This window comes from Vespa mandarinia, chromosome 24 (assembly GCF_050613455.1).
Source record: "Vespa mandarinia isolate Hongniang chromosome 24, ASM5061345v1, whole genome shotgun sequence".
Classification (NCBI taxonomy): Eukaryota; Metazoa; Arthropoda; class Insecta; order Hymenoptera; family Vespidae; genus Vespa; species Vespa mandarinia.
Genome location: NC_140833.1, coordinates 3,246,552 through 3,269,104, shown reverse-complemented (window position 1 = coordinate 3,269,104; position 22,553 = coordinate 3,246,552). Strand labels below are relative to the sequence as shown.

At 35.6% G+C, this 22,553-nt stretch overlaps 1 protein-coding gene across 9 annotated transcripts in view; it reads right to left on the bottom strand.

Moving 5' to 3' along the window:
- Positions 1–22,553, bottom strand: part of Kdm3 (Lysine demethylase 3) — a 238,756-nt gene that overhangs the window by 98,988 nt on the left and 117,215 nt on the right. For 7 of the 9 annotated variants that reach the window (XM_035868224.2, XM_085663769.1, XM_035868227.2 and 4 more), the window contains one exon: positions 7,560–7,628. The exons of the other annotated variants lie outside the window; for them this stretch is intronic. In XM_035868224.2, the coding sequence (XP_035724117.2) occupies positions 7,560–7,628 (69 nt within the window). The remainder of the gene's footprint in view (positions 1–7,559; positions 7,629–22,553) is intronic. 9 annotated transcript variants of the gene reach the window in all.

Here is a 22,553-nt window from a genome sequence, read left to right as displayed (position 1 = left end):
TTCTTTGTTAAACGTGTAACTCGAGAAAGAGAGAGAGAGATTGAGAGAGGAGTGTTCGCAAGCGACAGACAAAACGAAAGCCGTTAACCCCCCTTAACCCGCGGATTACTGAATGAAGAACGTGATTTAATGGGCACCATATTTAACCACTTTATACGTAGGCTACCTCCTCCCTCCTCGCCACCAGGTCGCCCACCCAATTCCCCCTCCCTCCTTTAACTGTTGACGGGTTCAAGGTTTTCTATACCGATATTCCATTTTCGCAAAGCGACATACAAAACGCTTCGATCGTGTGCTATGCAGAAAGTGAAAGTGAAAAAGAGATGTGCCATCATATCGAATATGTCGAATAATGTAGAGAACTTGTCCTACGTTCGGGTATTATTGTACAATCAAATTCTGACAATAAGCTTGAGTACTTATATACTCGACTTTGATGGATTTAATCCGAGCATTGTCAATTATGTATGCATGCATATATAAGTGTGTGGGTGTGTGAGAATGTAAATGTGTAAATATGTGTTTCATTGTGAAAAATAAAAAGGTTCAATATAGGTTCTCGTTTATCTCGTTTAAGTATAACGCATTGGAAATTTCTTGCTCGTATTTTTCGTATTAAAAAAATAAAAGAAAAAAAGAGAGAAAAAGAAAAGAAAAAATAAAACAGAAAAAAAAGAAAGACGAGAGAACGAACTGGCACGAAATATTTTTGAGTTAAGTATATAAATACGTACGTACGCAAATGTATATATATATATATATATATATATATATGTATATATGGTACAATGACCCTCCATCATTATTTTCTCTCTTTATCTACGAACATTCGTTCAATTTTAAATTTTAACTCCACTTTTTTATTCTTTTATATATATATAAATCTCCTATCATATTAACAAAAACTTGGATCGAAGTTTCCATCGTTACAGAAAACAAAAAAAAAAAAAAAGAAAAAAGAAAGAAATAATAATAAATTGATAGATATCGATCTGTATTTCTCTTGTTGAACACGACCTTGGAACAATCAATTTCTCTCTCTTTCTTTTACGCACGCGCACAAGGGCAGTTATTGATACTTTTTTCTCTCTTTATTATCGTATCTTTTCGATTAAGCCAGTTATATTCGAACAATAAAATATAAGAAAGTAGTACCTTGAAAGAGGATAACAACAACAACAACAAAAATAATAATAATAATAATAATAATAATAGTAATTGGATATCTACGTACAGCGAACGAAGCGTAAACGTAACGGGACGATTGCGAGTCCTGTTAAGCTTAGCTTTCCCGGCATCGCATAAAAGATGACGTGGATTGAGAGGAATAAAAGAGGGGGGAAGAAAGAAACAGATAGAGATAGAGATAGAGAAAGAGAAAGAAAGAGAGATATTGTAAAGAACGACTTGGTAAAGTGTCAGGAAACGGTCACGTGCCTCGATCCACTGGCTCGAAGTTGCTTCGTCCCATTACATTTTATTGTGTTGCGCCAGTGACGTCACGATCAATTGACCCTCGCGGTGGCAAACGCTTATGAACGTTACTAGTAGGAGTTTCAAAGAGATAGAAAGAGATAGAGAAAGAGAGAAAGAGAAACAGATAAATAGAGATAGATAGATAGATAGAGAGAGAGAGAGAGAGAGAGAGAGAGAGAGAGAGAAAGAGAACGTTATTCTTGGCTTGGAGAAGGAAAGAAACAACGTGGGAGCCAAAGACGAAAGAGGATAGAAACTCGTGAAGCACTTTAATGTCGCGTCCCGACGCCGGAAGGTCTCCTTTGTTTTTTCTGGACCAGCGCCGGCCCGGCGTGACTCTCGAATAAGAGATGAGGGAAAGAGAGAGAGAGAGAAAGAGAGAGAAAGATGAGCCGGTCGTCTTCTTTCGAAAGTCTTCTTGCTGTCTCACGATGAGAGGTCACGAACTCTATCCTCTCTCTCTCTCTCTCTTTCTTTTTCTCTTTCTATCTGCGTATATGCATATGTGTTTTTCTTTCTTTCTCATGGAATTTTATTTCTATTTCTTAAGTCAATGATACATGTGTACATGAGATCGATCACGCGTAAATGATTGAAAGTACGGAAGTTAGAAAATTTACTATGTGGGAAGAAAGGGGGAGGGACTAATATTAGATATCTATTAATATTACAATTCTAATATTACTGCAGATCTTTCTTTCTTTCTTCTTTTTTTTTTTTTTATTTTGTTTGAGTTGGAAAATGCAAAAAAAAAAAAAAGATGTTTTTATTACTGCTTTAAGGTCTGGCATTATTTTACTTTTACTTTGTCAAACAGTAAGTTATTAATAAGTATAAAATAATAAATATAAACAAATAATTATTATCATAATAATAATAATGATAATAACAATGATCAAAATATTTTATTACTTTTGATTATTGTCAGAACAATTATCATTGATATTTAAAATGTGCAAAATCTTTCCTTTTCTTACTTTTTTTTTTGTCAGATTTCTAACGATTATAATTTTCGTAATATTTTATAAAAAGGAACGTATCGTGCAGAAGGAAGATTTACGAGGTAACCATTCAGAAAAAATAGTTTCGATCATTCTATTTATTTCGAATCATATATCGTCATATGATTATGACATTGAGGACATTGGTTCTATCCATTCGATTGTAGTTGCAAAAATATCGAATGAACTAAGGATATTATCTAGCACTATTGTTGAAAGAGTAAACTATCATCGGAATCGATCATGTCCGGAAGCGAAGGTGTACGAAGGGCGAGTTCCGTGACTCTCCTCGAAGCCGGTGAGTCATTGTGCTTTCATCTAGGTGGGCCGTCGACGCATAGCGGATAGCCGTACTCGGCAAGCTAGTCATGCCTCTCTTCAAGAAAGAGAGAGAGAGAGAGAGAGAGGCAGCAAAAGAAAGAAAAGAAAAAGAAAAAAGAATAAAAAGAGAGTGAGAAAGAGAGAGAGAGAGAGACAGAGACATGTGCATGTACGTGCTTAGCATCTCGTTTAGATTTTTTTTCTCTCTCTTTCTAACCACCCCATATACGCATCCTCGGTAGATTGTTATATACATATATAAGAAGAGAAAAAGGATGACGAAGAAAAAGGAAAGATATACCTACAAAATCGAGAGCCTTCTCGTCCAGTGACCTGGCGGTCAACCCCATTGTCATTGGTCACATTCCTGACAACGTTTAATTTCAAAGTTCTTTTCCTTTTTTTTTTTTTTTTTTTTTTTTTTTTTTTTTTTTTTTTTTTTAAATTACCTTTCAGATATATAGTACGATATAAGTAATGCAAATTCTTTGTCCCTATGTTAATACGGCGAATTAAAAGAATTAATATAATTAATTCTATATGACAATCGTTAGTTACTATTAAATTTTTTTAATTGAATAAAATAAAAAAATTAATATAATCTCAATTATTAATGTCTGTTTATGTACGATATTTTACAAACACACACATACACACATAACTATTTACAAAATTGAGATACTTCGTTCAGTGACCTAAACGTCAAACCTCAAGCAAAACCTCAAAGTTCTACCACAAAATGTTATTACCCAAATATGATTATAACATTAATAAAAATTATCTTCGACCACGTTATCGAATAAATTTCAAAAATTATTACGGTCTTAATTATCCAATTATCCAATTCGAGTTGCCATGCGCATATTCTCAACTACGAACGAAGATTATGTATTTAACAAACGTTTAGCTATTATTTCGTCAGTTTCCTCTTTCGAATATAACGTTCACCTAGAAACGTGTCTGGAATAAGCGGAAGAGTGGATGACTAGTAAAAGCGAAGAGTTAAAGACAAGCAGACAGGCAGGCAGGAAGGAAGAAAGAAATAAAGAAAGAAAGAAAGAAAGAAAGAAAGAAAGAAAGGAAGGAAGGAAGGAAGGAAGGAAGGAAGGAAGGAAGGAGAAAAGGAATTCAAAAAGAGAGAGAGAGAAAATGTAAAAAGGGCCGATGATCCCGTCGAGTGGGTCAGGAGATGGCGCACCCTCAAGGTGCAACGTATACATACAACGATATCCACCCACGCATTCCACAGGAAACAGCAGTAGAGACACACTCGAGTAGACGCATACCATCAGACGAAACAAACTTTGAGAATGCTTTCTCTTCCTCTCTGCTGCTTTTATCTCCTTCCATCGAACTCTCTCTCTCTCTCTCTCTCTTTCTGTATAGTGCAAAGATAGAAAGAGAAAGAGATAGAAGGGTGGGTTCCCCAGTGAGTTTATATCACGACGGGACTATCAAACAGGGGCGGATACATCGAGTCTCCGTTTCTCCTCTTCTCCCCCCATAATTCTCGTCCCAGTCGCCGTGGGTGTATTCTCTCGGTTAAGGGGATTTCACACACAAACATATACACAGAGAGAGAGAGAGATAGGAGAGTCGGGCGATCTGTGCTTCGGATATGCAGCTTCGAGAGTATTGTACAAGAGCGAAATGGTTGTATGAGAAGCAAGTAGAAAGAAAGAGAGAGAGAGAGAGAGGTCGACAGCCCTGTTCTGGCTCTCTCTTCTCCTCTCTTACCAATCCTCTTCCATATCCCTCTTTCTCTCTTAGGAAGATAAGAGGGAGTAGCAGAACGAACGACGAGAGGACGACGTGGCAAACGTAGGGAACCAGCTCAACCGGTTTGACGGACCTCGACTAGTTTCATTAAACCCCAGTTGTAACCTCCTCCTCCTCCTCTTCCTCCTACTTCTCCAACAGCTCCTCCTCAACCTCCACAACCACCTCCACAACCACCTTCTCCACTATCTCCCTTCTATCCCACTCACTCGCTCGCTGTTTCCTTCCTTCTTCTACTTGGGCAACTCTCTCACTGCAATCCTGTACACGCACGAGTGCGGCTTAAAGGCAACAACCGTGGTTCGTATCTCGTTTCTCCGACGGACGAAGAACTGCAGCGTTGAAGGGAGAAGGAGAAACCTGTGCTTCTCTCTTTCGCCTGATAATATGGAATATATAAAAGATAGAGAGAGAGACAGAGAGAGAGAGAGAGAGAGAGAGAGAGAGAGAGAGAACGGGAGGCAAGGTGCAAAAGGAAAGTCCCGGATAATTGCCGCGGTCCCGTAATGTTTATATATACTTATAAAAGCGCGTATATATGTATATACACACATATACGCATATACATACATATATATATATAAAATGAGTATATATATATATATATAGTAGATGTTTCTCGCGGCTCCGCCATTCCACGTGTCTCAGGGTCGAGACTCTATGCATTTCCCTGTACGTGACGTAACAAAACACAAACATACTGACGTATTAAACATCGTTGATATAACAATCTTTCTCTCTTTTTTTATATCTCTTTACTATTTTTTTCTATTTTTCTGCTCTTTCTCCTTCAATCTCTATACTCAACCTTCAACCTCTTTCCATCTACCTCTTACTCTTTACCTCTCTCTTTCTCTCTCTCTCTCTCTCTCTTCATTTCTTTTCATCTCGGAGAAAGAAAAGAAGGATAGATTTTTGCATTTGAGATTCCTTTAATGAATTTCGCATGGAATTTCTCCTCACGCTCGTACGAGTGGGACTCGAAAGGGTGCGTTTGTTCGACGTTAGAGAAAAAGAGAAAGAGAGATGACTCGAGGGAGAGGTTAAAAAAAAAGAAGAGAGAGAGAAGGCCGCTTAGACGGGCGACTCTGCAAAGCGTGGGACTGCAAACCGCCGGATCAATACACCGAGTCGAGTAATTGAGGTATAACGTTCGTGGGCAGCAGCGCCATGCGAGAGTGCGCTTGAAGGAACAGATTCTCTCTCTCTCTCTCTCTCACACACACACACACACACACACACACACACAGAGACAGACACACGCTCTTTTCTCTCTCTCTCTCTCTCTCTCTGTTGAATGCAACGACCGATGAGATGAACACGCCGGCAAAGTCTACGTCGATTCTACGAACTCTCAGCAACATTTTCTTGAGTCTCGAAAGACCGAGAATAGAGTCCGAGAAATAACGAAGGAGTGGCATTGTTCTGATCGAAAGGGAAAGGTTCGTTGATCACGATGATCATCATCATCATCGTCATCACCGTCAGCATCATCATCGTTATAATAATGGTCAATCATGATGATTTTGCTCGTTCGAAAGGAAATATGGAGTGCACGTCATTTAAAGGATCATCGAGCGAGTTCTATGGAATTGCGTTTCTAAACTAGTTCCAATGGAAACCTCAATTTCTATCGAGCGTACTGTAACCCAGATTCTCTCTTGAGCTTCGCGTGACCGTACACGTAAACTTGTAGAACGCACACACAGAGTAGACGTATATAGGTAGATACGTACGTACGTATTATATATATACAAACGTACATACATACATACATATATAAATACAGAGAGAAAATGGTAACTTATATTTTCGAATTGATTAAGTTTCGTTCCTAAGAGTTTTATTATACAATAATAATAATTTCATAGTATTTCGAAATTTAACTGAAAGATATTAATTCTCATAATAGATCTATCAATTACGAAAATTGATGTTTAGTTTTAGTTTTTCTTTTTTTTTTTTTTTTCTTTCTTTCTTTTTCTTTTTGTGCACACACAAACGCACACACTAGAATATAATAGTTTTACTGTTAAGAAAGAATTCAACGAAGATGGGAAATACTGGACTTGGTTCTTAGTTTCGAGTTGACGTATAAATAGGATAACCGGTGGATGTTCCAAAGAAAGAGAGAGAGAGAGATACACCCAAGACGACGGGAGATCTTGGCAAGCAGCCAGACGAAGCGAGATAAATAATTTATCACCATCGTGTAAACTCGAAGAACCCGGCCAGCTGGTTTCGTCCACGTTTGCTTTAACCACTCTTGCTAGTAGCCATTGTCGGAAATCTTTTTTCTTTTTTTTTCTTTTTATCGTTTCCTCGATCATTTCCACACATACATTCTTGTATCGATTGATAATATCAATGTTAAATTCATCAAATTTTTGAACACACATATCCATGTGTGCTGCGAGGATGAATAATCTTAAAAAATCAGTTGCGTTAGGCAGGATTCATTTTACAGCTTACTATGTCCGATGTCGACACGATTCTCTTTCCCTACTATCATTTATCAACTTTCGTTCCTGATAAAGCAAAATGTCGGTTTCTTTTTTTTTTTTCTTTTCTCTTCTTTTTTTATCGGACTCCACTGGACGGTTGCTTCCTGGACGGTTACTGAAAGTAGCTAAGGTTTGCATCTTTTTTCACTGACTCCGAGGAACGTGGGCGGTAAATGGTAATGGTGGTGACGGTGGAGGAAGAGAGGAAATGGTTGAGTTAGAAACGATGATGCACGGAAGATATACTGTTACACTTTGCACCAGCATCATCGGCGAAATTCGATAAGGTTGAGCAGTCTCAAGTTATTTCAAGGCTGTGAGAGAGAGAGAGAGAGAGAGACTACGATGTCTTTACTGAACCATTCCAAAATGTAAATCCTATTATACATAGGTCCTCTATCGCTATATCTATATCTATCTCCTATCTCTCTCCATCACTCTCCTTTACTTTCGATAAAAGATCGTTAAAGTGACTTACGAGACGTTTGCCGGACATCCGTCTCGTTCGAAAGTTTGCTCGGTGAATCATTCTGAATAATTTTCTTACCTGTGAACAGAGAGGAGAGAAAAAAAAACCATGCATTAGATTAAATCCATAACATTATTTCTATAGACTAAAATCATAACATTATTACGAAGTTATAATAATAATAATAATAATATGTAAATTTGTATTTTAGATTATAATCAATTTCGATTGACTTTCATCTTGATACAGAAGAAAAAATATTATAAATAATTCGATATCGATCGATCAGATTTCTTTTGTGAAATATGGTGAAAATGTGTTTTTCTCTATGTGTGTGTGTGTGTGTATGTGTATGTGTATATATGTGATATAGCATGACCGAAGAAGAGCGAGTCTTCCTTTGGAGAGTTTCTTTTCACAAACTATTCTTCTTCTTATTTTTCTATTTCTTTTTTTACTTGCTTTGATCTTGCTCACACTCTCGAACGGAAGAGAACGATAAATGCGATGATGATCGCTCGACTCGAATCGCGAGAAAGTGCGAAAGCATACCTTTACCTTATGCACCGTTACACGCGAGAATCGTTTCGCTCCCACGAGATTCGAGATTATTAGAGAGAAGTTAACCTCGCTTTCGCGAATTGCAAATTTTATTCGTGTTGTTTCTAGAGACTACCGTTGGGATTTTATTCTTTTATAAATCATTTTTTCTTTTTTCTTCATTTGAAAAATTCGACCCCGATCATCGTCTCATCGTTGAACAATTAAAATTCCTACGTGACATCATGAATTTCATGATAATTTATAATTTGTTGCTTGACAGAGAGATTAAAAAATACATAAAAAAAATTGCATCATTGTTGACAACATTTTCTTGCAAACATAACAAGCTTACATATGTATCGATACACAAACTCTTGTACGTTCAACTCGTATCTAATGGATAGATAGATAGATGGATAGATGGATAGATAGACAGATAGATAAATGAGGTACATAGTCACACACTCGCGGCTGCACATACACGCTGCTAACACAAAACTAGTGCTTGCATATAGACGATTCAAAGCCTACGCACTCGTATAGAGAATCTAACACATATCAGTTATCCGTATCTCTCTCTCTCTCTCTCTCTCTCTCCTCTCTCTTTCGCTCTCACTCTCTTTCCATTTACCGTCACCGTCCGTGTGCCCATATAGATACATACAAGCGTACAATTCCGAGTAGCCTGTCTGGCATCTTCGTATATAGTATCGTGGCGTGGGCTCGCGGCTGGCATGCATTATTCAAGAAGTAGTCACAAGCTAGGCCGCCGCAGTTCTCTCTTACCCTTCCCTTCCTCCCTCCCTCTCTCTCTCATTATACCTATCTATCCGTCTCTCTCTCTCTCTCTCTCTCTCTCCCGAGGTCCCCTACTCCGAATACTGGTGCGTACACGCCCACGAACGCATACAAAGATAGACAGAGATAGAGGAAGGATAGAAGGAAGGATGGTAGAGGGGTAATGGAATAGATAGATAGATAGATAGATAGATAGATAGATAGATAGATAGATAGATAGAGAGAGAGAGAGAGAAAGAGAGAGAGAGAGAGAGAGAGAGAGAGAGGGATGGAAGGAGGCAGAGAGAGAGTAGAGATAGAGAGCTCGACGTAGGTATAATGACTATGTGTGGACACGTTGAGAGAGTCGGTTACGACGAACGTACCCAACTTTGTAAACCGGTTGTGTTGCCTTCGAGAGAACCACCGAGACTCGGTGAGTGTGCCGAAGGCTTTTCTCTCTCTCGCTCTCTATTCTAACAGAGAGGGTCCTTCTTCTTCCCTCTTTCACTTACACGCTAAATCTCTTCTTTCCTAGTATGTACTTTCTCTCTATTTCTCTCTCTCTCTCTCTCTCTCTCTCTCTCTCTCTCTCTCTCTGTCTCTCTCTCTTTCTCTCTCTCTGTCATCATATGTTAGAGAAACGTGAAGGAAGAAAAAAGACAGAGGGAGAGAGAGGTAAAGATACTATTCACTGTAGGATCGGTCGACTTAATTACGCTAATGAGGACGTTCTGACCGAGTCTTCGTTATCGTGAATATACACAAAACGATTGTCACTGACCCCTTCCAGATAGTTTCATCCGTTTCCCTTTCCCATTCCTTCTCTCCTCTTTTCTTCCTCTCCTTATCCATTTCTCCTCTTCTCTCTAACTTTTATTTCATCAGCGTCTGGTATTAAATGAAACAGGAAAAATTTATATGAACGTTGGAAAAAAAAAAAAAAGAAAATAAAAAAATATATATATATTTTTTATAAAATAGAAATAAATAATTCTTTATTCTTATCTTTCCTTTCAATCCTATCTCCCGCCCTCATTTATCAAGATTTCTCTCGTTAATATTATACTTCGAAACATAAATAATATATGTTCTTGTAAACTTATGTTTTTGTTGCATTAACTTTCCCCGAAAAAAAAAAAAAAGAAGAAAAAAAACAAGTGGCTGCTTGATGGCCGCTTTGCCCTACATTGTCGAGCAAAGTGGCCAATTGGAGACGTTCGATGTAAAAATAAAAAAAAAAAAAAAAAAAAAAAAAATAAAAAGAAAAGAAAGAAAAAAGAAAGAAAGAAAAGAGAAGAGAAGAAGGAAGAAGAAAACACAGTAATCGTAAGATATTAAAAAAAAAAAAAAAAAAAAAAAAAAAGAGAGAGAGAGAAAAAAAAGAAAAAAAAACAGTTTTACGACGTACACAAATTGCGCAAAATTTTTACGATAAATTTATTTTATCTCGTCGAGTAAATTCAACGATCAAAAGGGAAAAAAAAAAAAAAAAAAAAAGAAGAAAAAAGTTTCCACTAATAATTTTCTCTATAATAATGTACCTCGAAGATAAAGGAGTGTGACCGACCCGTTTCACGATGGTATTGTAATATAAAAAAGTCAACTCATTCACAAAGTTTGATCTGAGTAAGAACAAAGGGTATTAGATTTTCAGGAAGTTACGTAAGGGTGAAAGTTCGTGGATTGTCGTGTCGAAGAGGAAGGAAACTGTTCTTCTTCTGCCAGCAGCAAGTTCAATATCTCCCACTCCGGACCAAACGATTTCCCGTTTCACTCGTTCGCTTTAAAGTCGATTTGCAAAGGAGGGAAAAAGAAAAGAAAAAGCAAAGAAAAGGAAAAAAAAAAAAAGAAAAATTATGGAGATGGTAATCCAAGAGAGTGAGAGAGAGAAGAAAAAAGAAAAAGGGAAGTAGAAATGAGGATGGCGAAAACCGGTTTCTAAGAAGTCTATGGCGTGTCTAATCGCGGCGCTACACGAGAGAACGTTACGCTTTGACTGCTTAGAACACGCGGTTGCGTGTTCTAAATTCGTACAACTCCTTTCTGATGCACCTCCTGCACGAGTTTAACATTTATTTATGATACGTATATACCATAGATACGTAAGTACGTAGATAGAATAGATATGTAGACAGGTAAACTTACGATTTATAAGTCATGTTTTTAACACGTCGACGATTACCATAACATATTTATTTAGATCGTAAGTTTTTATTTTTATTATTATTAGAAAAAATATTATTGTCGTTTTAACAAGGATATTATCAGAACATAAAGTATTTGCGATGTGATTACGTTTAAATAATAATTATTAAATAAAATTAAGAATATTTATCTATAATAATATAGAGGTATCCATTTGGTTTTATGTTTATATACGTTTCGCATTTACAATACTCCTATTCCCTCATCCCTAGCCACGCCACGCCTTCTCTTTTAATACAACAAATACTTCCTCGTAAGAGTATGTCTCATTCGAAACCATTCATTTTTTTTTTTTTTTTTTTTTTTTTTTTTTTTTTATTTCCACGTTATTATAGTAATGAGAAACGAAAGAAACTCGTTGCGATACGCGTAAAGTACTTAAATACTTAGGTACTTAGCTACGTAGATGTGTACGTATGTACGTGAACTTAAACATTGGCAGACACAGGGAACGTTAATACTGACGAAGGACCTCGGAGTTAAATTTTCTCTTGAACCCTCGAGAAAGTCTGGAGAAGATAGAAGGAATAACAATGACGAGCGAGCGAGCGAGGGCACAAGGAGGAAAAGGAATATCGTGGTAAATGTTTACGTTGCCTAATTAAATGAAGTCTCGTCCTCTTTCAAAAAGAGAGAAAGAGATAAATAGATAGAGAGAGAAAGAAAGAAAGACGGTAAATATTTTCGTTCCGATTAAAAGGGGAAAAGAAATTTTTTCGTATTATCTCACCTATCTTTTACATTACAATTTTTCGAAGTACTCCTCCGGTCAATTCTTTTCGTTTCTTTTATTTTACTTTTTCAATCTTTTTTTTTTGTTTCGTTTTTTCTTAATCCTTCAATTTTGTTTAATCCTTGCAATTTTTTTTATTTATTTTCCTTTTTGGTTTTTCTTTTCTAATACGAAGAAATAATTCTAAGTATAATTCAAGCGAAGTCTTTATGTTTCTATATGTCATTTAAATGTCTGAACATTTAATAGCCTGACTGTCACGGTGATAAAGAAACGGTCTATACGCGTGTAAGTGAGCGTGTAGATTTGTTAACTGTTTGCACGATTGAGTAGTATAAAGAAAAAGAAAAGGAAAGGAAAAAAAAAAAGAAAAAAAAAACAAGAAGAAAAAGAAAAGAACGAGAAAATTAATTTAAAATCGTCTAGCAAGTTCAAATATTTAGGTGAAAGGGAAACTCACAAGGAAGAAGTATGTTACAGGTATGTGTTCAATAATTTCTATCGTTCTTCGATCGTACCCCCTCTCCCACTACTCTCTTTCTCTCTCTATCTATCTGTCTCTTTCTCTCGCTCGTTTGCCGCATATGTAAGTACGTACATATGTATGTATGTGGGATATACGCGTATGTACAAAAATAAGGCGCACGTGTCGATACTGGGGCATGCACGCGTTACATATTCATGCCATTATTAGCCGAGCATTCCGAGAGGTATTACGTAACCACGTTACGCTCCTTGGAAAGTTTATCGTAAAATACACATATATTATGGAAACTACATACGACTCCCTTGAAAAAGAGAGAGAGAGAGAGAGAGAGAGAGAGAGAGAGAGAGAGAGGAAAAAATTATATAAAATAAAAATAAAAGCAAAACGAAAATATCAAACTCGAAAAAAGAAATGTAGAAAAAAAGAACGGTATGATCGAAGGATTAAAAAAAAAAAAAAAAAAAAAAAAAAAAATATGTAAACAGAATGGCGGCCGGAATTATTATTCGCCCATTATAATGGGCAACTGTTATAGTGATATGGATGCGGATGGTCATGATGATGATGATTATGGGAGTCGTCAATAAAACGAGCAAGTTCGCTCGTCCTTGGAACTTTCGAGTTCAAGGCGTTTCACGAGCGCTCGACTGGCATACACCACTTTATATTGCGACGAACGTGTAAGAAAGAAAAAGAAAGAGAGGGAGAAAGAGAGAGATATAGAGATAACAGTAATTAAAGTTTCGATCTCGTTAAGAATTCCAGACGCGCATTTAAAGCGTCGAGTCTCGCACGTTCGGTTTTAAAAGAGCCAATGATTTCTTTACTATTCTGTGAAAGGTAAGTCAAAGAAAAAAAAAAAAGATAAATAAATAGATAAGTAGAGTGAGAGAGAGAGAGAGAGAATTTGCTCTATTGACGTTCATAGATTTTAACGAACAACCTAACAAGTGTAATTTGTTATATATCTAACTCGTATGTCCATAACGTTAAATCTTGATAAACCGGTATATAATGAACTAGCGAAAGGAATTTTCAAAGAACGAAGATTCCATATGGTGTAGGAAAAAAGGGTCGAGGAACTCTAAATGTGTGTGCGTGTACGTGTACGATGAAAGAGAGAGAGAGAGAGAGAGTTTCTATCCGTGGCACCGTGGCCCCATGACGATCGACTGAAATTGATCTCGATGGAGGCGCCACTCTAAATGGAGACTAACGACCATACTGGACTCTCACAGTTACCTCCACCAGCACCATCAGCACCTCTTTCTCTTTCTCCACCGCACCCCTATCCAACCAATACCTATACTACACAGCTAGCCAAACGCCGCATAAGGATTCAGAGCAGACCGGCCCATAAATCGAGGATAACGACTGTCCGTAGTACGCGTTGTGAATACCGTCATTAAATGCCGGTGCGGAGGGCCAGCTAGCTCGTGTTCCGCAATTATTTCCTCGAAAAGAGCCTTCTCTCTCTCTCGGCACCTCCAAGACCTTTTCTATATACGTACGTACTTACGTACGAATGTATGTAAGAAAATATGAGAAAAGATGAGAAATAAGAGACACGAACGATTATAAATAATAAAAATTAATGGAATAATGCATTATTAATCGATCGATATTATATTTATTAGAATATTTCGAGATGAATACGAAATGTATTGTAAAGTATATACTATGTAATACTGTGTAATTATATGGTAGGATACTTTACAGTTTATATATAGTATATCGTAATATTGATTAATAATTTATAGCATAAAGTTCACATAGCTACAATACATATATATATATATATATATATATTTTTTTATCATATGTTTATTGATTATCTAAGTAAGAATTCTAATCATTTCTGTTAAACATCATATCGTTAGCAATCAATCTACTTATCTATATATTCATAAGTACAATCTGCGATATCTTTTTATATATTTTTATCAAACGAAATGTCGAATAACACGAAAAATTCTACGCCTTTAATCGCCTCGTTGTTGACAGACCACGTCATATCTTTGATTATATATATCTCTTGTTAATCGTTATCGTTAACTTCTTCGAATATAAACGATTTTATCAGCACCATTATTATATTTATCTTATTCCCAGAAGAGTTAATGAATTTGTAATCTCTTTTGTTCTACATCTTACGGCGATCGTCGAACTTACTACATACTTATTTACGATTATGTATGTATTTTCGATTATTGGAAATGTCGTTTAATGATTGTTCTTATCGATCGATAACATCTGTCGCTTCTCATCGATGCTCTCAACAAGTCCCTATAAATCGTAATTTCCACTTGGAATAATATTAAAATGGTATTGTATAAATCCTCGAGTGAATGAGAACCACTGAGAGACTCTTTCGAAGACGTACCACGTAGTAACCTTTATTTTCACTTGGAATTAATTTTCGTTTTAAAAAAAATTTCCGATTGTATCGTAAGATTTCAGTAAACATCGTACACGTATATACGTGTAATTCGTATGAGTATGTGTGTAGAAATGCAAGATAATAAAAGACAAGGCGAGCCGTCAATCGTATCTTCGGTAGGCGTGCGATAAGCTTGTCCACGGAGTGGCTTCTCCCTGACTTTAATCGAATCGAGTGGCATTATAAGAGCTTTACGAGGAGAATTACCTGTGGTTGACTGACTCAACGTCGTCCATTCGCCTTCAACGAAGAGCCCTTTTCGCCGAGTAATCCCGTTTATCATCGACTGATAATACTCACCTTGCACTTATCTCGGAAGAAAATCATTTTTTTCAAATCAGCGTTTTATCCATATCTCGGCACTTTTTCTTTTTACTTTATTTCCAACGAAACACAAGAAAATAATTCACTAACATCTACGATCTATATTTTCTAACCTTCTTTTTCACGTACATCACTCGACACAAGAAAGGAAAAGAAAGAACAAAAAGAAAATAGGATCAATCGAAAAGAGAATAAGAATGAAGGGTAGAATAGAAGGTAAAATGATGGGGAAAGAGAGAGAGAGAGAGAGATAGAGGAAGAAAAGAAAAAAATAAGGAAAGAGCACGTGGCCGTGTCGAATTCGCGATGAGACTTACGGTATCGTAGAACACACCCGTCGATCATTTCGCGCTTTGAGAAGGTCTCACGAACGTTCACGAGTATAACCGAATATTCGCGAGAGTTATCGAATTTAACCGAGGAATAGGTTTCTTCTTCGGTATCAACATCATATCAACGAAAATCTCCAACTTTGAATCTTTTTCTTCTTCGACAACAATACATATACATATGAATATAATAGAAAAGAAAAGAAAAGAACAAAGAAAAAAAAAAAGAAGGCTCTCCCCTCTTTCTTCGAAAGAAAGTAAGAAAGAAAGAAAAAGAAAAACGTCTCCTTTACAATTTCAACGTCCTTCGTCGTTCAGCTTCGTTATAATACTGTCGCATAATTACGTCGGTAATGTATTCGTTTAAAACGACTAAGGGATTCGTTTCTTCCTCGATCGATGGACGATGGGCGTATATATGTGTTATGTATATGTATGAGTGCTGTGTGGAATCTAGAAACTGTCGCGTCGAGCGCGCGTAAATAATGTGATCGGGAAATACAATGTGTCAGTGTCAGTGCGTGCGTGTTTGTTCTTGTCTCTGTGTGTCTACGCGCGCGTATGTGTGCATGTGTCAGTACGTATGTACGAGAGAAAGACAGAGAAAGAGAGAGAGAGCTTTTCTATCTTTGTCCCTTGTCTCTCTCTCTCTCTCTTTTGTGGAACGATCGATAACTTTATTGTATAGCCATTACTTTATAGGCACTCCTGGTTCTATATTTACCAACGTACCTACATACACGGGATCGTTGAGTTCAAGTGGCGCATATAACTACGTGACCGATCGAACGAAAAAAATAATAAAGTACTATGTAAATGTGATCACCGAGAAGAAAGTCAACGTGTTTTTATATTAGATAGATTATGCGTATAAACTACGTATGTATCGTTTTATCGTGGTAGAATTTTTTCTAATATTTTTATACATACATATATCCGAATGAGGAACATGTTATTTTTTCTTTTTTTTTTTTCAGTATTCTCTTTTCAGCGAAGCTATGTTCGAAAGAGGATTCATTAGATTCAATTGACAATCTAACATTTACTTTAAGAAAGAAAAATTAAGAAAAGAAAAAAGGAAAGGAAAAAGGAAAAAAGCCAATACAAATTCACGAGTTTTGTAAGAAATATTTCGATTTATATTATTATCGTAGTTGAGGACTTTCTAAAATAATTTCACGGTCCGAGACACACTTTCGAAAACTTGTAGGTAATTTTTCGCGACCAAATCGAAAGTGTGATTGCCTGTTGAAAATCGATTAGATAGGACGATTCAAAATTGATTTGATATCTATATTCTATGCTAGACTGAGGGACAAAGAAAAAGATAAAGGAAAAAAAGAAAGAAAGAAAAAAGAATAACTAGAACGGAAATGATAATGCCCATGTGATATTTAAATGAATCCGACATTGAATTGTTAATCCGATGAATCTTGATAAACAATGAAGCGAATAAATAGCTTTGACATTTTTAATATTCAACGCGAATAAGAATTTTTTGAATCGCTGATATTTTATATATATTATTGGACTGATCAATAAGATAATAATCTTGACATTTATAATACGTTATTTTTTTATTATACGCGCGAAGAAAAAAAAAGAAAAAAAAAAAAGAAAAAAAAAGAAAGAAAAATAAAGATAGATACGAATTAATGAGAATGTAAAAAAAATTGGAAATAATGTGGCATGTTTTTGAAAGAATCACGTGTCCGAGAGATCACGTGAATATGTATTTTACATCATACACAGACGTACGAGAACATTTATTTAGAGAAATTTGTCACGTTTCTAAGCCAATTTACAATAGAGTGCACGTAAAAATTCCTTTTTTTTTTTCTTTTCATTTATTCGTGACCTTTTCGAATTACAAAGGTCAACATTTTTCTTTTTTTAATGAACAGCCATTTTCATACATATTCATACAACAGCGATAAATCGTATCTAGTTGAAAAAAAAAAAGAAAGAGGAAAAAAGGTATTACTATTGTGCCGTTTACGAGATAATTGATGTCTTCAGTATTAAGGCAAAGTAAATTGATTTTTTCATGTCTTTACGATTTTGAAAAACAATCGTCGCATTACGTAATTATTCTGTAGTCGATTACGTCGAAGAAGATCAGTGACCTTCGACTCGTCAAAATAAACGATGTCTTTGATTCGTAAATAATATATTTGTATAGAATGTAGCATGAATTATCTCGCGATTGATACGAGTAACAGCAAATTTTTCTTTTCCTTTTTCTTATTTTTTTTTTTTTTTTTTTTATTTTTATTACGTATGACTTTGATTGCAAATTAACACTACTATATAAATATTCATTTATTTATCGAAACGTCACAAGTAAAAAGAAAAAAAAAAAAAAAACTGTTTACAATGCACTTTGCAAACAACTCGAAGATGTGCTAATATTTCTCGATAATAAACTTTCTTGTGGCATAAAGAACATTATGTATTTACAAATAAGTGTAACATATTTATTTCAATTTAATTAAAAAAAAAAAAAAAAAAAAAAAAAAAAAAAAAAAACGCGCTCATAAAACTAATCTCTTTCACAAATATGACTTGACGATTAATGCACGTATGATTAATAATAATTATTAAATTTGTCGAATTTTATGAGAATCTTTGTTTGCCTTTAAAAAGATATTCGTTTAATTAATTCCATTTCGTCGGGCACGAATTTCGATAATAAATCATTTTCATCGTACATTCAGTAACGTGCAGGTTATCATTGGATTTTTTATTTTTTATTTTTTTTTTAAATTGATTTTCTTCTTCATACTTTTTTTTTTTACTGCTACCTATCATTGGCCTTCACTTCTCTCTTTATTTTTTTCTTCTTAATTGATAAGCTTTATCAATATGCTCCCCCAGAGAAAACGCAATCAATCTACCGCCCCCTATCCCTCCCTCCCTCCCAGAGGATGTCATTAATATGAAAATATCTGCGTAAAAAAGATTGAATAAAAAAAATTGGAAAAATAAAGAAAAAAAAAAAAAAAGAATGTGGAATGCATGAACAAAATAACAAGATTAAAATTATTTAATTTTTTGAAATAACTCAAACTAGTTCGAGATATAGCTTTATATGGAATCTCGTGGAAGCAACGACAGGAATATTTATTTTCTTCTCTTAATAAGAACGAAAGTGATTAAATAAAAATTGCTATTGTCACGTTACAGAAAAACGTACGATGATCTATCGTGATAAATTAATTAAATAAATAAATAAAGAAATAAATAAACAATAAATTTTAAACATCTAATCACCAATCGTGTTACCTATACACACTTGCACAGTGTCCGAATAATTTCAGTGTATCAATTTGACCTAATCTCTTGTATATGGGAAAAAAAAAAAAAACAAAAAAGTAAAAGAAAAAAGAGAAACAAAAAAAGAAAAAGAAAAAAAAAGACGACGTAAACAACGAGATAGTAGATTTTAGTAAATCCAACGACGTCGAAAGTAAGTAACTAAGTACTTTTCGCGTTATTCGATGCCAGATCGGACGCCTTATAACGGCGATGGCAATGGCGGCATAAAGTCGTTGTAATCGGTAACGGATACTGACGAGAGCTTTGATCCTCTCTCTCTCTCTCTCTCTCTCTCTTGTTTCACGAGATATACGGTCGTTTGGTGTAACAGGCCTGGCTCGGATAAAAAGGGGTATCCGCTATCGTGCTTTTCAGGGATTAAAGTTAAAGCGGAACTGGTGATAGCCTGAAAACGTCGGTGATATTCCACTGCTGAACGATAGTGGCACGAAACGATCGTATTTACACGAGGTGCTATTATCGTAACACGATCGAGCTAGGATTCTATCTTCTCTTTTATCTTTTTTTTTTTTCTTTTTTGTTTAATATTCATTTATTAATTTATTTATTGCATTTGATTTTATTTCGTCCGACAAACGCTTTCGTTTTTCGAAAGTCCAATCGTAACCCATGAAACACTATCGTGCTGTAAACGATATATATATATATATATATATATATATATACAACATATTTATATGCACGTGCGTATGGACAAAATGATGGCTGCGACAACGAACGCATAAAATTTTATTCGACACGAAGTATGCTTTACGTTTTTATCTAACGATCAGTATGAGAAGAAAAAAAAAAAAAAAAAAAAAAAGAAATGAAAAAAAATATTGAAAAAAGAAAAAGAGAGAAAGAAAATGATAAGACAATTTTCTCTTGGAAATCAATGCGTCGCTAGTAGATAATGCAATCGCATTAAAGGGTTTATTATTACTATCTACGATAGTAATCGATGAAGATGACAGTTGCTTTTTACGCGATGATAAGTTTTATCATAGCATTGTGATGTCAGATCGTCATACTTTTTTTTTTGCCGATTTCATATAATTTTTAATATATATATATAAAGGAAGCTACGTAAATCGAGTGAAAATTTAAGTTCTCCAGAAATCGTACACGAGCGAGAACACGAGATGAAAGAACGTAGAGAAAGAGAGAGGATAGCTGTTTCTTTTTTCCTTTCTTCTTCTACATCTTCTTCTTCTTCTTCTTCTTTTTCGTGGATCTCGCTTTCGACGAATCGTTTTCTCCAACGGACCGGATCCTGACCGCCCACGAGATCCGATCGATCGTGATACAAAAAATAAAAAAAAAAAGAATAAAAGAAAAAGAAAATGAAACAAAAAAAAAATAAATAAAAAGAAGACAAAGTAGAAGAAGTAGAAGTGGAAGAGGTCGAGAAGCTATCTCTTTCTTTTTCTCTCTCTTTCTCTTTCTTTTTCTGAATGCACCTTTCGAAAGGATGCAACTCTTCGATGCTCTTTTCGCATGGCTACGAAGAGTTTCGAGAGAGAGAGAGAGAGAGAGAGAGAGAGAGAGAGAGAGAGAGAGAGAAATATAGCTTTAACGATCTCTCTCCTTTTCTCTCTCCCTCTCTTTCTCTTTTTATCTTTCCCCTGGCCCCGATTCGACCTTGCGCCCAAGCTCTCTTATTTCACGATGCCGACGACGACGATCACGACGACGAGGACGAGGACGACGACGACGACGACGACGACGACGACGACGACGACGACAACGCAACCCAGAATTCTCATCTCGTCGAGACGATACGTGCCTTCTTTCTCTCTCTCTTTCTCCTTTTTACCCACCTCCTCCTCACCCCCCTCCCCAATCCTCTCATTTCTTTTTTTATCCCACTGTGATCGTTACACGAAAAGGTTCATCGCGCAATTACGTCGTCCGATCGATTACACTTCCTGGAATAAGGCAGATCGATCGAGTCGCTAATCTAGCGGAGAATTTATAAACGAGTTGTATAACACAGAAGAAAGAAGAAGAAGAAACAAGAAAGAAGAAGATACAAAGAAGAGAAAGAAATAAGAAGAAGAAGAAGAGAAAGAGAGAGAGAAGAGAGAAAGAGAGAGAGAGAGAGAGAGAGAGAGAGAGAGAGAGAAGAGAAAAGAAGAGGGAAGAGAGGATGTACGTCATACGGTCGTGGTCTCCCTCGAGGCCAAGTCGAACCCTCTCAACGTACCACCGCCATCGCCACCACCACCACTCTTACCCCCTCCTTCAGCACCACCTCTTCTTTTTTTCTCGTCTTCCCTTCTCCGTTCTAACCCATAGGTAGGTAGAGAGAGAGAGAGAAAGAGAGAGAGAGAGAGAGAAACTCTATACTACGAGAGCTCCGGTCAAGGGAGAGTCGACGTAGCACCTCAAGGTTAAATCTCGTTTCGTGTCTTAAAATTCCATCCTCGGCAAGGTACAAGAAATGAGTCAGTCAGTCAGCCAGTAAGAAACGAAGGAAAGAAACGAAAGGAGGAAGGAAGGAAGGTGAAAAGGAAAAAAAGAACAAAATAAAAATTCAAAAAAAGAAAAAGATCAAACGTTTTTTCAACCCACTACGCGTGACATCCCTCCCTCTCCCCTTCAACTTATTCTGGGTTAATGGCACATGAGAAAATGGTATTTCGCGTGACCACATTTATAATATGATAGGAATAATTGTTATTAACGTAGAGAATATATGAGAATTTATCTTCTAATATTATTTCTAGATCCTAATGCAAGATAACGAGAAATAGAGACATATATATACACACACGTTGCGTATTCATGCGTGAGGTTAAATTATTATCGTACGATATGAGAGACAATTTGAAAATCGATAGATGGAAGAATGGACGTATCGTACGTCAGGTTATATCAATTCAACCGTGATATAAATGAGATTTTGGACGATGCTGGATGAAAATAGACGAGAGAGAGAGAGAGGGAGAGAGAGAGAGAGAGAGAGAGAGAGAGAGAGAGAGAGAGAGAGATAAATTTGCTTTTAATATTCGATTCGTCGACGAGCTTCGAGAGCTCGAATTATCTGACGTTCTTAATCGTATTGGAATTCTCCTATTATACATTGCCCGCTCTCTAATCAGTGGATATCTAACTCGACATTATTCTATTGTTGTCGTCGCGAAACTTAATATGCAATGAGCAAAGGTCATTGAATTATGATATCGTTATGTGTATATATATATAAATATATATATATATATATATATATTATATATATATATATATAATCTACAATTTGTGATACTCGAAAAGTTAACATGTGTTGAATAAATAATAAATTGCTTTCAATCTTTAAAACGATACGATTAGATTTATCGTGATAACATCTATCATTGATATTATAAATCCAATTGTATCGATTATTGTTCCTTTAAAATTGATTACGTTGAAAGATCGTCGATATTAATTAACAAAAACTGCAGTATTTAATATAAAAAAAAAAAGAAAAAAAAAAGAAAAAAAAAAAGAAAAAAAAGACAAGAAAAAAAGAAAAAAAGCAAATGATTAATTGCGTCGATATTTTTTATATACGATTTGATTAGAGTACTATGATAACATTTTATCATTGAGGTTAAGCCAGGTGTATTAAAAAGTATTTTTTTTCTTGTTTTTTCCTTTTAACATTGATTACGCGAATGTTCTCGATAGAAATTGCAATATTTATCGTTTTATAGGAAGAACAAACAAATTTTTAATTGCGTTAATCTTTAAAACAATCTGATTGTGAGTAACAGCGATAACATTATCGCTGAACTCGAAAGAAACGTTATTATTACTTGGTATTTTAAACATCGAATATAAAATGGATCGTGAAGAT